General features: G+C 36.3%; 1 protein-coding gene across 1 annotated transcript in view; it reads left to right on the top strand.

The window, feature by feature from the left end:
* The first annotated feature begins 8,982 nt into the window (after positions 1–8,982).
* Positions 8,983–18,572, top strand: part of CycY (cyclin Y) — a 35,276-nt gene continuing 25,686 nt past the window's right edge. Inside the window, exons 1-3 of the mRNA XM_083139058.1 lie at positions 8,983–9,141; positions 15,030–15,450; positions 17,088–17,119. Of these exons, the coding sequence (XP_082995184.1) occupies positions 15,222–15,450; positions 17,088–17,119 (261 nt within the window). The 5' untranslated portion in view covers positions 8,983–9,141; positions 15,030–15,221. The remainder of the gene's footprint in view (positions 9,142–15,029; positions 15,451–17,087; positions 17,120–18,572) is intronic.

The raw sequence follows: 18,572 nt of genomic DNA, 5'->3' as shown, positions 1-18,572 counted from the left end.
TGCCTACTGGTTACGTTAACCATTTTGCAAAATATTGTGTGAGTTGTATTATATTGCTAGTTGAAATACATGTTTTGACACCTGACAAACAAATAGGAATCCCTTGATTGATCAATGACTTCTTGGATTATAGTGTCATCAGTAATATTTCATGTTAAGTTTCATAGAAATCAATTGTTTTAATAGAGCGCAAATAATTTTACGGGGTGCCATGGCATTCTCTTTAACATTTTCTTTTTTCATAAAGATCGTTTGGCTTCCAGGGCCGACTCCCGCCGCCCCATGGCTATGGCTCTGACCTTGGACTATAAGAATAGCAGAAAACGCGAGCGAAGCGAGCAAGAAAATTTTACGAAATGTATTTTTATTTGTATATAATTTGAAATCGAGGGGGAGCATTTGCCCCTCTGTGCTCCTTGCAAGTGCCCTTGGCCGTCTGGAAGAAAAATGCAAGGAACACGTAAAAACTAATTCTATCATGAGTATCGAATTGTCCTGCTATTCTTAGATTCTCCTAGTCAGTGGCGTACGCAAGGGGGGGTTACCGGGTTTAAACCCCCCCCTTGAGCTTTTGAAATATTATGGAAAATGCTGTAGAAAAAAAATAAAAATGGCTAATTTATCACAGTCAAAGATCTGCGACAGTAATAATAATAATAATAGTAATTTGAATTATTATTCCCATGCAGCATGAAGAAAAACACAACATTCCAAACACAATCTAAGCGGCCGCAAAGTTCAATTTTGCAATTTTTTTTGCAAAAAGTCGCGCAGTGACTTTCGCGAGAATTGTGAAAATTCCTTGCTTCGTCCTTATTGCAAACGTTCTTCCCGGTACTGATTTCACATCCCCTTGTGAACTCTCAAGTGATGCTGAGTCTACATCCACATCATTAAATAATGTTGAAGAAGTGCTTTGTGAATCACCTAGAAGTGATAAATGTGTTGGAATGTCTATAAACTTACTTTTCAACGAAAACATAGACTCAGTGGAATTTAGCAACATGTATTCTCGCGCTTCATCATCATCCTGGGCGAGTTCCATAGGTAAAGGTAATGTAAAATCCCCGGTGCATATAGCATCGTGCCATGGTGGGCCCCAAAGATTCTCGATCTCGAACTATTTTGCAGGTGATGTAATCAGCACCATGCTCCGGCAGCCTTCATCCCCCAAGGTTGCTCTCAGGTACCCATTGCTATGAGGCTGGGTGCGGAGACAAGGCTGGATAAATTTCAACCAATTCCGGGAATCGAACCCGGATCTCCCACGAAGTTGTCAGACTAGACTAGCGTGGCTCCTTGAATGAGTTTCATATTTCGATTATTTCAATAAATTTAATATATTTGCTTGTTTTTTATGGATTTTCTTCACACTTAAAATGTCTCACTTATCATATACAAATAACCGTTGACTAGACAATTATTTTGTAACAAAGAAACAAAAGAAATGTAATTTTGTTCTATATCTTTCATAAATAGCAGCTGCATTAGTATTAATTATTAGTAGTAATTAAACTAATTATAAAAATATTAATTAATTAATTATTATTATTAATTAAAGTATAATAAAACAATGGTAATGTGAATTTGTAGAAAGTTTTCGAAATAACACCCCCCTTGATGAAATCCTGCGTACGCTACTGCTCCTAGTCTTGTTTTGTTACTTCAATGTTTGCTTCTCCTAGAAATGACTTCCGTCCAAGGTCGGGGGGGACAATGCCCCTTGTCCCCTTCTGGTTGCGGCACTGTTTATGAGTGCCTCTTAATCAATTTCACGTCATCACTCATTATTTCGATTAGCTAGAAGTGGTAGAAAAGCAACGCTAAGTAACAAAAATCAAATATCCACTCCCACTCTCTACCACATGAATCACTATTACCAAAAGGTAGACTTGGGAAAGAAAAAATTAAGCAGTTCCAAGTTCATAGCAACACATTCATGAAAAAACATCCGAACACATTAGGCACCTTTAATACAAGACTACTCAAAAATGTCAAAACTGTTTTAGATACTGAAAATTGCGAAATCATTTCCCGAAGTCTGAATCTGGAAGGGATTTTTCCCCAATCCTGATACGACATTGTATGGAATCCCTTGCACCCTAATAAATAACAAAATCAATAAGTGTCATTGTTATGTTGCTAGTGTAACACATGATATAATTGTAAAGATTAGTGAGAATTCCAGGTAGGAATTTGTTCTGTATTTTTCACAGGGGGGCAAAGCAAGCTCCCCTGACCCCCCTCTTGCTACGGGCCTGCGTGTACATTTGATACGTGTATGTACGTAGTGTGCTATACAACTGGCGGCCACAAAGACACGTTATATTTTAATAATTTGCTCTGCAGTTGATCATCAGACGGATTCTAAACGTCCACTCCTTCATAGTAGAACCAGAGCGTATAGAAGAGGAAGTGTGCGCACTTCGGTTTCTTCCCGTAAGCCAAGTGAATAGAGCGGTGCCCCACCGAAACACTGGCAGCACCTTCGCTTGCGACGAGCGTCTTCTGCTTGCAGTGCGGCCACGCATTATGTAGAGCGTTGTGTTTTGTTGTGCTAGAATAACATTGTGTACTTTTATTAATAACAACGTTGTTACGTTATTCAGTTTAGTGTCGTTAGATTTGTGATTGATCCGTTGTGACTAGTTTGTGTTGTGTTCAACGCATTATTATTGTGTTTGAGACAGCAGCGAGCGAAAACTACAAGATGCCTACGTGTTTCGTACCCGGCTGTAGATCTGGATATGACTCCTGCACAGGCAATATATAAAGGATCAGAAGCACATACAACTTTAATAAAATGGAATGCTGTCCTTAGAGATAATCGAAATTCCTTCGTTCTGTCCTTAGAGATAATCGAAATTCCTTCGCATCAGAAAAAAAACGCTAGAGTCCTTAAGAGTTACTTTAGAAAGTACTTTAGAAGTGTCCGAATATTTGTGGAAGAACAATTACAAGTACGTTTTGACAGGAAAATTTAATCAAGATCCTCTAGAACGCCATTTTGGTATATTGCGGTTGTTCACTTGTGATGATCATCCCTCCACTGTGGATTTTCTGCACTTACATATGTGCAATCAATTTACGTACGAGCAAAACTTGCTTTATTTTCGGGCGGAAACTGTGAATACAGAACTGAATCTCCTCTGACGTCTTTTGTTAATGAAATGCGAACTCTGGCAAGAGCAACCGAAAATAAAAATCTTTCGGTGAAGAAGCAACCCGAAAATAAAATAAGGGAAAAAATTTCCATTGTTGAAGATGAAATTCAAATACCGGACTGGGAAAACAACATACCGTACTTAAATGAACAAAGTGTTGGTAAAGAATACTTGGTGTATCGTTTGGCAGGATACACAGTGCGGTATATTTCAAAAGTGACGCATTGTAAACTGTGTACAACTTTTCTGCACGGGGACCAACTAACGTACCTGCCTCACTTACGCTAATCCAAGACCATAGGCGCCGACTCCATGGGGCTGAATTGTGCCACATGAACTTAACTTTAAATTCACATTTGAAATGTTCTAGACCATCAACTTTGGGGGGCTGAGACCGCTAAACCATCAACTTTGGGGGGGGGGGGGGGCTATGACCAGAGACAGCAAAACACATGACTTATTATTATATACTAAGTATGATGAGTATTGCTAAAATTGATATTTTTGAGGAATTCATGGGCTTTTATGAGATTCCGAACACTGAGGCCAAAACTTAAAAAAGGGAGAGTGATTCATTCATTAATTTATTTCAGTGATCAGAGCCCCACCCCCAATAATTTTGACAAGTCGGCGCCCCTGTCCAAGACTATGGTTCGGGCGACGGCTGTAATTACCTTACCTATACCATACTGTACCAGGGATACAGGGCTCATAGTATCGCCAATTCGATTTCGAAGGTAACAATTTTATTTCAGAATATATTATGCATATAAATACTAATCAAAATTGAATCAGTAGTTTTAGATGTGCTTCAAAAATTAATTTTCTTACACAGAATCTAATTTGTCCACTCTGACGGTACTGCAGAAGTTGTTTTCTAACCTTACAAATGATAATTAATTAACATGTAACTGCGAGCAAGCATATTAATTTTCGCACCTGGGCCTCCCTGATGGTACAGTGGTTGTGTCGTCGCCTTGTAATCAAGGGGTCCCGGGTTCGATACCCGGTAGAGCCACAAGTGGTTCGGATCCCACTTTAAACTGTAGGTCCAATCCCGATTAGCCTTACTGTGCATAAAGTGGACTTAAAACACCAAATCAAATCAAACTCATGATTTTCGCACCGTATTGCAATGATTAGTTGATTTGATTTGTATTACGGTCCACTATATGCACAGAGGTCCTCCTCCGTGGCCGTGCAGCCTAAGTCGCTGTGCTTTGAACTCCGACTGCGGGACGGCATAGGTTCGAGTCCGCCTGGGTTCTCGGCCTGTCTCGGCCTGTGTATAGGACCGGTGGCAACCCACCATCGCGAGGAAATTGGGGAGCTACGAGTGAGTAGCGTAATCCGGTCTCGGAAATCTCCTATAAGGCTGGGGATTCGACGTGCTGACCCCACGTCATCCCATTACCGGTTAATAAACTCCAGACCCCTAGGGTAGGATTGTGGGAGGGAGACTTGCAGTCGGGAGATAGGCCTAGGGCTGTCGAGCCACGGATTATTATTATTAGAGGCTAATCAGGACAAGAGCTAAAACTTCCAGTGGAATCCGAACCACTTCATGAAATGTTACCTCCACAGGGGATAGAAACCGGGACACCTCGATATCAAAATAACCGTTTTATCGCTAGACTATCTGGGCTGGGAGCCCAATTTTAATATTTCGAATTCTTAGCATTTCAAAATTAGGTAGTTGTGTACTCTTTGATTCCTTAACATCGTATTTCTCCCTCTCGAATATTTGCAGCGAAAAGAATAGATATAACGATGAAACCAATGAGGGAGCATCGCTAACACTCATGCAATTGTCAAAACTGGAATGAGGAACTAACGAACAGAAAATGAATACTGTATAACGTTCTTTAGATTTTGAACGTCGTCATAAATATTAATTTTTTATGCTTGTTAGACCTACTTCGAAATATACTGATACGATTTATAGAGGCTAATAATGCCCCAATGGAAGTTTTATAATGGAAAATGTAAACTTCTACTTTTTAAGTTTTCGGTCCGCAGGTTGTTGCCCCAAAGATGTTTTTCCCTGATTGTACATATTATCCGTTTGACAATAAATAACATCATTATAATGTATAATGCATATGTTTAACACACACGCATGTAGGCTATATATACTAATTATATTTTACATTGCAAAGGTTATGTGCAAATGTAACTGTTGATCAGTGTGTGATTGGGTTCCAAAACTAGGGGGGCAAGGTGCAAAAAGTGGGGGAGGGGAGGGCAAGAGCAGTTTACTTTCCCGTGGTATGTAAGATTTGGTATAGTGCTAGGGTAAAAGTGGCAAAAAGTGAGGGGAGGGCAACTGTTCCCCTAATCGCCGCCACTGCTGTTGATACATAAACAAAATGAAAGATCACGAAAAACAAATGGAAGAAGAAAAATCTCTTTTTGTAAAAACTGTGACTGACGACTCATTGCGAAGGTAATTATTTAGCCTACTCTAGGCCTATTGCGAAAATTGTTTTTCAAATAATTGTTTCATTAAAAATAGCTCAACATTGTTTGTAATAATATAGTATATTACAATTATAGGACAACCTATTGCATTTGCTTTTGTGATGCAAAAATAAAAATAATAAAGAATGAGTAAAAAAAATAAGTATATTCTTCCGACTATAATCTTTTTTTCTTTAGTTTGAAACATTTATTTTACATATTATGCTGTTCATTAGATAACATTTTTGTAATCTGTAATTTTAAAGGCAGTGTATTGTTTGTAATAAAATATTCCAAACCATATCAAGGGTAGAACTACAAATATTGTCAACTGACCCCGAACATATGGTCAACTCACTCCACATACGAGGTGAATTTACATTACTGACACTCTTCGAAAATAAAGACAGACTCTTACAAGTTTTAGAAGTATGGTGAATTTTTAATTCATAGTGATCGATGAAACTAGAGGTATTGTTTGTTCATAGCATGTCGTCAATAGTAGATCTTATTTTTTAAGAACTTCAAAAACAGAAGGGTGCCTTAGAAAAATTGTTAAATGTTTCAAATTTCGCCACGACAGATAAATGGAAATAATGGCGATACACTTGAAATCATGGAGTTTATTGTTAGGAATATAGTCGAAGTCTTACTTTCAAGTAACTTTCAAGAATTATATGGCACGTTTGTTATTCTGATTTAACGATACAAGTGTTGCAGAAAACACATGCTGCACTCATGGCCGTCCGGAAGGGGGGGCCGTGTCCCCTTCCTGGAAAATGAAAGTCAACAAAAAATTATCTATTTTTCACATATAATTTCATTTCAGCCACAGTAATATGTGTTAATTATTGCATGAATATGATAAATTCAAATTTAAACAATATTTTTTGAGGGAGCAACACTATAATTGGGGAAAATGTGCATTGTTTGCCATACCCCTTGGAAAAAACTAGTTTCCTTGCCCCTCCCTGGAAAAATACTGTGGACGTCCATGGCTGCACTCCACATTTTAAAAATGATAATGAAAATTTCCATAAGAGAACTTGAAATATTAAATATATATATATATATATATATATATATATATATATATATATATATATATATGTGTGTGTGGGTGTGTGTGTGTGTGTGTGTGTGTGTATGCATATATATTGAGAACTGAATTTGAAAATTGAGGCGCCAGTTGAAAATCCCTACATTTTACATTACCAATTTCGCCTTAAAATAAGCACTCAGGGAAGCTATTATCAATTACACAGGACAGGCAAAGGCAACCTTATTTTCACGTAAAGATTCGGAAGAGTTTGTGGTGGATGACACGCATCGCACACCCAAACCCAGAGCTATAGATCGACCACAAGGAAAAAAAACCTTGGGACGGGAAGCTTTCCCTTGTTCACTTCTTCCCTCCACCTCGGGCCATAAGGAAGCATGGTCCACTCTCCCCCTCTCCTCTCGCGGGGGTAGGGTGCACAGGAGTCGCGGTTTCGTCGGGTACAAGAGATCTGACCAATAAGGACGTTTGAAACCCACGTGACTGTCACCGAAAGAGCTCTCCCCCCAATTTGTGCTGGAAACAGCAAAAGAAGACGGCCGCGCCATCTACTGGCCACCGATGGAAATGCAATTTCAAAGCGCAGCGAGGTTTAAATGTGGGGTAATCCTCTACTCCCTAACTCCTCTATGCCTATACATCGGAAAGTGTTTATGATGTGCTGTTACGAGTGGAAGATGTTGTTGCAGAGAAATTATCATGTGCTAATAGTTTATGGGGTGATATATTTTTTGAGTGTTTGGACAATTTAAATATAATTGCTGTAAAAACTTCGCAATTAGGATTCTGTGAAGATCATGTGCTGCGTACGCTACCTAAACTCGTATTTCACTATCTGAAATGTCGATTTTTCTTACGCACCAAGGAGATAAGAAAGGAATTAAGTGCCTCGAAGATAGCAAAATCATCTCCGAAATTCTTCAAACTATCCAGCTGCTGAGCTCTTCTCCAAACGTAAGTAACAAGCATTTTTGTTTCTTATGTAGTTAGCTATGTAAGCAACGCGAGCATCTTGCACGCAGTCTCAAACGTCACCACTGCCATCTAGGCGGTGGACCACGGCAACTCAGGGAGTGCACGCACTATTCCTTCTATACGCTCTGGTAGAACTGTAACAAATACCTTTCTTGACTATCGTCGCACAACATGAAAACAAGCGCTCATTTCTTACTTCGTATGCCGGTGAATCTCCACTGGCAACAACGGGGACTGGCCAGTGATGTGCCGTAGACTATAAGTTTACGTCTACATGCGTTGTCTACACGTAATCTACGCGTAGATTACATTGGGTTGTAGTTTACATAGACTACGTAGACAATCAAAAGTGCATTAAAATTAATTTTCAAGGGTTTCATGAAAGGAAAGTGACATTTTTTCTAACGAAATTAAAAGAAACCTATTTACAACAAAATTTCTCTTCTCTTCTATCATCAACTATGGAAGAAGATAAATAGTATGCAAAAAATAACAACAGATGGCAGTCGTGAGGCAAGAGTGGTCTTTTCCCCATAAAACACTAGAATATTGCCTATATTAGGTTTCTTCCTAGGTGAGAAATTGTTCAAATTTGGAAGAAAGAGTATGAAAAGTTCTTTTCAAACATCAGCAACTGATACGCAGTATAATTTTATTCTAATTCCACGGCGCCCTTTGCTAAGTTGTCACCTTTCGCCATGTTGTTTACACAGATTACGTAAACTATGTGTATAAAATAGTCTACGTGTAGAATGTAGACTATCGTTGTTTACACGTAGACGCACATCACTGGCACTGGCCTAAACAGGAAGTTCCGGGTGGACGGGGCTAGACCTCACCAATGTTTATGTTTACATTTTTAACACGGTCTATTTGGGGATTTAACTATCCCCTTAGGCTAAGTTATCCTAGAAAAAAAAAAACAACGTCAAAAGCAAGAAGAGATGCAAGATGAGGACTGACTACTAAAAATACGTAACTCCTCCATTTCAAAAATCCTGGGCACGCCACTGTGCGGGACATTATCGAGCGGAGCCTTTCGGATCGAGACGGGATTTATTTTGCATTGTATTTCTGAAATGAAAGCTGCCATACCAAGAAATTCCTGTGTACAAAAATTTGGAAATCTAAGCAGTTTTCATAACATAAATTTACCGACTGTTGGGGTTCCGGAAAGTTGAGAAAATAATTCTCGAAGTCAGAATCTGGGCGGGGATTTTTTCTCCGAATCCCGGCACCGGGACAGACATTTCGGGATCCCTCACACCCCTAGAAAATTCAAAGTAAAATTGTATTAATTTATAACAACACTACCGAAATGGCAGACAAGTGAATTATAAACTATTCGATCAGTGGCAATATTGGTGGCAACTCTGCATCTCAGATGCTTAGTGAATAATGGTGGGTGTATGTGGATTCTGTGTACTACGAAAAATTCTAAACATTAATTACTCTTAAATTAGAGTGTTTGGCTCATAATAGGTTAGTATGAAATATTATGAAAATAAATTTTCAACACCACATGCAAAAATATTTTTATTGTGCTCGATATTTTGATACGCAACTTTTTATAAATTACCATGCTAGCGGCTCACGCTATTTACACGGAAAATGACGGCATGTAGCGGCAATATCAGAATATTTATGTATTGTGTAACAGTATATTATACAAAACATATACAATACTCTAAAAAAATATGTGTGCAAAAATATTTCTGGTGAAGTTTAATTTTTAGTTATTGTCTTTCGTTGTCCAGCTTTCATAACAAGTGTCTCAAGGGGTTACTGCTATTGGATTCCTAAGATGCAATGAAAAATATGTGTATGGCTTTATTTCCAACACGATTTGTGCTTATATCTTTTAATATTTCAGAGCTCGAGTAAAATATGACAAGTTGTTAATCTCCAAACCTTCATCCATCTTAAAGACCAATTAATAGGGCTAGGATTTACACCATAAAATCACCAAAATATGTGAAATAAGAATATGCATGGAGGCAAGAATTTACAATACCGGATCCTTCTGTAATTTCTATGCTACTGCTTGTACTCACGAAATAATTAGTCGCAATGATTTATCTGAGGTTAACATGTTGGGGTGAGGTGTAGAAATTGTTCATTAACGTGTAGAAGTTGTAAAATAAGCTTTTCTATTCTCGCAATGATTCTCTGTATACAAGTATGGGAACCATATTTCTTGATATGAACAATTGACGTTCGCAATTAGTTACGCAGTCTACAGCATTGCCACACTGTTGATTTCATACTTGGAGAGCATGGATCATGTAAGAATGGCGGAAGAAAACAGTAAAAAAGTTGTTGATTACAGGTAAGTTTGGCAACAATGCATCGATTGTAAAATTGCAGGATACGAAAATGACATCTTCGATGAAGAACGTTTGCCGTTAAAGTTCTACAAAAATAAGATTTTTTATAGGTTCGTTATCACAATTAGCTCAAAACCAGTCATGAATAGCCCCACTGACCATTCTCAGTTAGGTTAAGTTAAGCAAACATAATTAAAATTTGGGGTCATGAAATGATGCACGGGTAGCCCCACGAATCATTCACGGTAAGGTTAGGCAAGCATAGTTAAAATTTGGGGTCGTAGTAATGTCAGGAATGTGTATTTCGTTTTTTATGTATTGGAAACACAAAATCTTCTGGTAAATAATGAGCAATCGTGCATGTCTGTTCCGATCACGGACCACTCAATTTTGCTTATTTTGCAATTTCTACACGTGATCCCCAAATTTTAACTTCAAATTCGTTATTAGGAGGCCTCAATTAGTGAGTATGCGAAATATTACAAAAATCGGGGAGGGGTCTGGTATTGTAAATTTGCTGTTATAATTCCCATAATTATGCCCTAGGAATAATATACGTTTCTTTCTTATTTTGTTATTTTATGCTGCTTTTCTAGCCCTTGGGATAATCGTGCATCTTAGGATAAGTGAACTGATTAAATAAATATTTGGTAAAATAAAATAATGCTCCTGTGCCTTCCCCAAGATTCGAACGTGGAACCTCTCACTTTGTAATGCATACTGCCTACCGCTTTGCCCTGGAGACTGCAATATTAATTTCTAATACATACTTCATGATGTGCAATTTTTTAAAAAGTATTTAACAGATTTTGGATTACGTAACTATGCCTTTTGTGCAGAATGTTTTTTTTTTCCAGCCTGTATGCTAATGAGTAGAGCCCGGATGTTCAGGCACTGAGAAGTATTAAAAATGGCAGGCAAAAAGGCAACGATAAATTGAAAAAAAGGCAGTGTATGTCGAAAAAAGGCAGTCAAGTTTCAGAAAGAGGCAGTGAAAATTGAAGAAGAGGCATTAAAAACTGTAGAGAAGGACTTAAATTCTTCTTAAATCTTTAAAGATGTATTTACAAATAATAATTTGAATAACAAGGGTTGTTGAAAAACGAAATCAAATAGAAGAATTGAAATATAATTTTAAAAAATGCCTTGTCGGAATGATAGAGGCAAAAAAAGGCAAAAATGTTTGAAATAGGCAAAAAAAAGGCAACATAATGCCTTGTCGGAATGACAAAAGAGCAAAAAGACAACATAAAGTATTGTTCAGAATGTTAAGAACCTTCGGATCGGTGTACTTTTGTGTTCAATTTTTGTCTACCAGCGTCGGAAATGAATAGGCATTTTGCCTAAAATCCGGGCTCTACTAATGAGGTTTTTAGTAGGTTATGATTATTAGATTAAGTTACCTTTCTTCTTGCTTTTCTTCCTCTCCTGCAGGTGTGTGTGTTTTCCATGTAGAAAGACTGCAATGAGTCAAGTGCACAGAAATTAATACTTTCACTACCTTAAAAATGTATAAATAATTTTCATGAATTTCATATTTACTTGCAGAATCATTTCCACTATAAAAAATTCATTCCTTCTGTACAACTTGCAAAAGTCATTTGGTCCTTGACCCATTGTGCCCTCTCCAGAGTTACGTAGTTTTTTGTTTGTTGTTGTTTAATCGACAGATTTTGATGTTTTACATAATATAGATTTGGTTCCAGCATGCAGATAATGCAAATAATGGAGAAAACTTAACAAAAACATCCAAAATTGTTGTCAGCACTCCTAAGCTAACGACTTAAAATTATAAATCTAATACTCCTAACGATAAGTTCACTTCTATTTGGGCTTCATAAGTTTTCATTCAGTGATGTTTGATTTCCTTTATGTTATAATACATTCATGAAACTGTAGGCAACGCCCCATCTGTTGTGGAATGTCATGTTAGGTACTATATTAAATTGCATGAAAGCTTCAGGCTGTTCTGCTTCACGCTAAGGCAACAAACGTACTGTACTTCTCAATAACACATTTCTGCAAGCTAAAAAGCAATTGTAAACATTTGTAAAAAATATTTAATTTTCTCGAGAAAGGTGCAGAGGATCAAGGGTACGAAAGTCATTACAAAATTGGAACATTGACCTAAAAATGGTTAAAATATGTCCAATTAGGGAGAGATGGTTCAGTACGCCTACATATTCCCTAACGAGGCATGTTATTTTAATTATTTTTTTTATAGCATGAGCCATACCTTTCATGTATATAGCAAAATATAAAAGTTAAACTACAAAAAATCTATCCCTAGTAATTAGGACTACAAGATACCTGACCACAAAGAGATTTATTCGGAATTTTCAGTTTGGGGGAAGGGGGAGGGAAGGATGACTGTACATGGGTGTACATTTAGGAATAAATGACCAAAGATTTGAAGGTAGTATTGGGCTAGTATTGGGTTAAATCACTGCTGATCACATATTACTATGGATGAAGAGCCCTACTTTTTTTTTGTTTGTTTGTTCAACTCCAGACTTGACATATTTAAATTTCTTCTTGTCAGGAGGGGGAAAGGGTTCTTTTATAGGTCACAGGTTAAGGTTTGGCTGGGCCTTTGGCCAAAGGCTTTCTTTGAATTCCACTCCTTTCAGAAAACCACATAATATTCCAAAATCTGACATTTTATTTTAACAGACATCTAACAAGTCTCAAGGTGTAATGCATGAAATGAGGTGAAGTAGTGCCCCCTCTCCTGTATTTTTACATATATTGTAATACAAAATATCTGGCTACATATTTTTAAATTTCTCATGCCACACCTGAAAAATATTATTGCACTGATTTAATGCATAGTTTTCATAAATTGCTAGGAATTTTTTAAAAACAAATCTGAAGGATTGCATTAAGAAAATAATTCTTCCTTTGACATTATTTTTTTTAAAAGACACCAGTGACTAGTACCAAAAAATGGTATATAAAATATGTACTGCAGAACATATATTAAGATGGTCATGAAATTGTGATATTAGAATTTTTTATATTTTTGTTAATGTGTCTGATATGAGAAAGATGGTCCAGTTTGTTACACTGCAGGTTTATGGCACATTGGGAACTACATGACATATAACATGCATTAAATGTTTGAACCATTTGTAACTATAAGATGAAACATTTCGTATGTTTTCTTAACATCAATATCAAATTTTTTTGTTCACCGATTAACATGCTAGATAAAACTGCTATGCAAGTACTGTTGAAGGTAATTTGACAGTGTTTTTTTTTTTTAACCAATTCAACAGATTTTCAAGTAGGTCTACTAAATGTTATAATTGGTTAGAAATTTCATGATTTAAAGAAAATGTATGAATAAAATATCTGGTGTACAAATGCTTTGTAGAAATCTGTGCATCCTTGAGGTTAGGCAAAAAGTATTAATGGAGGTCAAAACAAAGCTATAGCTAAATATGCAGAATGCATTAACAGATTTTCTCATGAGGAAAGTCTGAAGTATGGATGTTAACTCAATTCTGAAACCCTCCTGCAGCATGTAGGAGCATAATTAAAATAATAATAGACTCGCCTAACCTACTCTCACGAACAAGTAGGAACATTACACAATCAGAATTTGGGCTTCATAATCTTGACATCAGTTCAGTGAATACAGCAGTGCTAGTGCCAAATTAAACCTTTTGACTTATCCTTTCATGATCTGGAGGTAAGGTTAGTTTACAACCTGGAAATGGCAAATTATAGGTCACAGACCCTGGAAGTAATTGTGAGTCCCCTTGTACAGTATGTAAATTTGTGTTGTTAGGGACTTATTGGAATTCCTGCAACTTATATCTGATCTTGAAAAACAACCTTGCAATGTGTATTTTGTTTTTTTGTCATTACCTGGCATGTGTGTTGTTAAAGGGATATAAATAATAAGAATTTTAGTATGTCTTAATAATTCTATGCCGGTAATTGTCTCCTGTCTATACAAATACATATTCATGAGAAATTATGAGAGATATATGATACATAGTCATGACATGTCTTCCTCATAAGCAGGGCTCAGATGTTGATGACCTAAAAAAATGACCTATAAAATTATTTTAAAATTACCTATTAATTTCAAGAAAAAGACCTAAGAATAATTTTCGCTCTGATTATGAAAGCTGTATTTTTCATAAATTACGAGAGATTAGTTGAATAATTTGACAAAACATAAAGCCCCTTGTTTGATGGTTTAAACTACTCAAACAAAGAGATAATAGCAATTAAGTGCTAATGTAGTTTTCTTTAGTCATTTTCTTTTAGAGTGAACCTTCCATGATACAGGAGTTGGCCAGGAACTGAAAATACAGAGGTGTTTCACGTACATCAGATTATATTCTTTTAAATATTGTGAGCTGTGATAATTGATGCCACCAAAGGAACTTCAAAGTATGCTTCACACAAAGTATTTTAAGTTTGCTGGAGGAGAAATAAATGTACCGCAATAAATTATTTAATGCATTGCCAAACATTTCAGTTAAAATAATATTTTACTTTTACATTGACCGTATTTTCGATTAATGGCGAACTTGCTAAAAGTACCATGTGAGGAATGTAATATGTAAGTTTTGCTAGCAAATGCATTTAAAATTCACGAAACAAGAAGAGAGGAGGAAAATAAGCCTCAAAAACGACATAAAATGCCGAAAAATGACCTAAAAGGCCGAAAGTGCAACATAAAAGATGTTTTCTGGTTCCAACTGAAGGGAGACTGACAGTATCAAGTTTAGCATTGTTTCCAAAGCTCAGAAAAGGATGATTTGTGATCAACTTCGGAGCTCTACTCAAGCATTGGGCAACCCTTGTTTTGGTTAAATAGCATTGTGAGTAAGGAAATATAGTAGAGAATGTCTAGAAACAAAATCTAGCTGGCCTGGATACCATAAGTCAAATGTTACAGACATCAGACCTTACTGACATAGCTTACTTAGCATATCATATATCATATAACATGTGGTAGTTGAGTTGTTCCTGTGTGTCTTTGATAAGTATAGATTGATGTAACTAAGATTTTTGTTGTTTTAGGAAAGCAAGTTTGAAAACATGGTGCATGTTCTGTTGAAAAGGAGGTTTTGGGCCGAGAGCAGACCATGTGCTGGTGCAGAGTTTTGCTTTTGCTTCCAATTATGATTTCCTCAAGAAATGAATGCACTAAGTGTCCACCAATCAGAAAACTTCTTACTTATAACTGTTGTGATATTGTCCTAGTAGACAACAATGGGGAATAAACACAGCTGCTGTGCTAATTCAAGCCCAGAGAATGACCGGAAATCAACGAGAGGCAACTTTGCCGAAGTCGGTGATATACAGGCATTTGCAGGGTCTGAAAGCTTCGGGAACATCCAGCATATTAGTGAACGCGAACCTGAAGATTGGGAGGCTGACCCTTCGCTTCATCCACAAGCAGGAACTTTGTTTCTGGAGAGATCAAAGGTTTCTGTGCAGAGTAAGTATATTCAGGTATTGATGTGCTAATATTTTAATTCAATTTTTATAGGGCCTATTGAAATACATACAAAAAAATAATCCCTGATAAGTACAGGGAAATTCTTATATAGCCCAGTGGTTAATGCTTCCACCTCATAGTCAAGAGATCCCAGTTTACTTCCCAGCAGAGAAACAAAATACTTCAGATTTTAGAGCATAGTGTATTGTGGTAATTTACCTGAATCATATTTTACATAAATTACATAATTTTCTAGTATATTACTTAGTGTGGAAAACCACATTTTACATCTTCAGAGAATAATTTAGTAGAGCAAAATATTCTGTTCAGAATATTCATATAAATTCAACCTGACAATACAGTATCTTAGGATGTAATGTACAAATAATCACATGTTTGTGTGCACGATGATAACAAGATGCTCAAGATTCAATCAATAGAAAACTATTTGAACACTTTTTGAGTTGTTTTTTAAATTTTAAAATACAACTCTCTCTCTTTTGAAAAAGGAATAAATATTTTCTTATCAAAATCTTATTGTGTTGCATATCATATGAAAGCTTTAAATAGAGCTTTAAATTATGACCATTATGACAATTGTTGTTTTATTTATATTGGGTAACTGCAGATGTGTAATTTCAAAAGTAATGACATGGAAACCTTAGCTTTGGATTGTTTTTCATTCTACAAGTGTACAAGGTTGGGCAAAATGAATAGTAGGTTATAAAAAGGGCAGCATATTGTAATACATGAAAATATTTAAACATACCATGACAACATGTTAAAGATATGCCATTTTGTTATCACAGAATGAATAGTCTGATTTGAGTTCCACTAATAGGGAAGATGATATACTTTCATTTTATGTGCTGTGTATGATTCTGATTCTCAATTTAATCTTTTTCGGACACCCTGTAGTTTGTGATGACAAAATGGCACATCTTGACCAATGTTTTTATGGTGTGTTTAAATATATTCTTCTGTTACTTAACAGAACGCTGCACTGTTTAGATCCTATTTATGGCCTCCCAGATGGTGCAGGGGTAGCATCGTCGCCTTGTAATCTAGGGGTCCCAGGTTCGATACCCCGTGGAGGCACATAGTGGTTCAGATTCCACTTTAAACTGTAGGTCCAGTCTCGATTAGCCTTTCTGTGCACAATGTGGACTTATAACACCAACTCAAATCAAGATCCTATTTATTCTAACCAACCCTGTATTAAATGGGATAACCAAAATTAAACAAAATCTAAGATTGTCAAGTAGAATTTGTTTAAAAATTGTGTTAGCATGATGTGGAATGGCCCAAAGGTTAATTTTCAGTTTCTAAATACTTTTTCCTCAGCTTTGCGTATTTATGGAACACTTTTTATTGTAACCCACCTAAGATTTAATTGGTAGTTGAATGATATAATAACTTTTGTAATTGTATTGGTTCAGTGGTTGAGCATGCCAATTGGTTGCCTTTTGATCTTACTGCTGCCTCTTGAGCAATTGTATCTTATCATCAATGATCCTCATAATCATGATTAGCCGAAAGTGGTAGAAATGCAACGTAAAATAACAAAAATACATGAACTGTTGTATATTTTTTTGTAATTTTTTACAACTATTTAAAATAACTATTTGTTGTTTCAGATGGCTTGGTTAGAAAAAGAAGTCAGAATCATGTAAGTATAATTTTTTATATACTGAATACTATTCTATTACCAAAACACAGAGGGTGACCTGAGGTAAATATTGGACAAAAATCAAACTTTTACCATAGCTCCCTCATTTATGTACTTTTCTAGCCAGTAATTTTTTTGGTAATGACTATTTGATGTATCTGTCAGGTACCATTGTTGAAATATACTAATTCCTTTCAGGAGTAGAAAAAATAAACTCTTGGGATAATTGTTGGACACAGTGGGGTAAATATTGGACAGTAGTTTTCACAGTACGCAGATGAGCTATAGGGGGTAAATGCTGGACAATGGTGTGTACTATAGGTGCTGTGTGTGAGGTATAATTGAACACCACATGACTGCTGCAAAAATGTATAACAGTGAAATCTAGTAAAAATTAGCAAAACTTTTAGTTTTTCGGGCAACCTTTTAATAATTTCTGCTTTGTTCAAATACAAACATTGCACAAATGGTGTTTTTTAATCACACAAACTATAACAAGTAAATTTGAGCATATTGAGATGCTGTCTGTCACCAAACTACAACTAAACTGATTAGAACTAAATACAGTTATAACTAAAAACTAAATACATAACTTTTCAAAACTTTTAAACTTTTTAGACATTGCACAAATGTCTTTTAATCAAACGCACTGCAACAAATCATTTTGAGATGCTATAGTATAGGCTTCCACTAGGCTGTCACTTTCCACATCATCTTCAATAATTACACGATCAGACTGCGGAATTGGGAATATTTCGTTCCTTAGTCTAGATATACTTTGATTTTGATTTGGTGTTTTAAGTCCACTTTATGCACAGTAAGGCTAATCTTGACTGGTCCGACAGTTTAAAGTGGGATCCAAACCACTATGTGCCTCCCCTCCACCGGGTATCGAACCTGGGACCCCTTGATTACAAGACAACAATGCTACCACTGAGCCATTGGGGAGGCACTAGAGATACTTTGAAACATTGACCTTACTTCATCATTACAAGTTATTTGAAATGGATTAACTGATACGGTTTGCACAGGACCATACAACACATACAGTGTTTTCACAATTTCAATTTGTGGTTGTGCTGGCCACTAGTACCTGTTGCACTCCAATAATCAAACTGTCCAATAATTACCCCATAGCATGTCCACCAATTACCCCACTGTGTCCAATAATTACCCCATAACTAAACATGCATGCCATACTGTTACTGTTCATCCTACAGTGGTGTTTTTCAGCACAAACCACTTCATACACATCCAAGAATGGGCATTACAAAATTCAAGATCAAGTAAAAGAAAACAAACATATACACAATTTTGTTTCATTTGAAAGAAAGTTAAAAGCATTTTTTTCAATCACTTTGGGTTATTAATATATTTTTTTGAGAAATGTACTAATCTCATCCCATTGCTGGATATGCAATTAACAAATGTTGGTTGGTTAGATGTAACAAAT

This window comes from Lepisma saccharinum, chromosome 17 (genome assembly GCF_977018435.1).
Source record: "Lepisma saccharinum chromosome 17, izLepSacc3.1, whole genome shotgun sequence".
NCBI lineage: Eukaryota > Metazoa > Arthropoda > Insecta > Zygentoma > Lepismatidae > Lepisma > Lepisma saccharinum.
The sequence above is the reverse complement of the archived record's forward strand: the minus strand, read 5'-3'. Positions and strand labels throughout refer to the sequence as shown.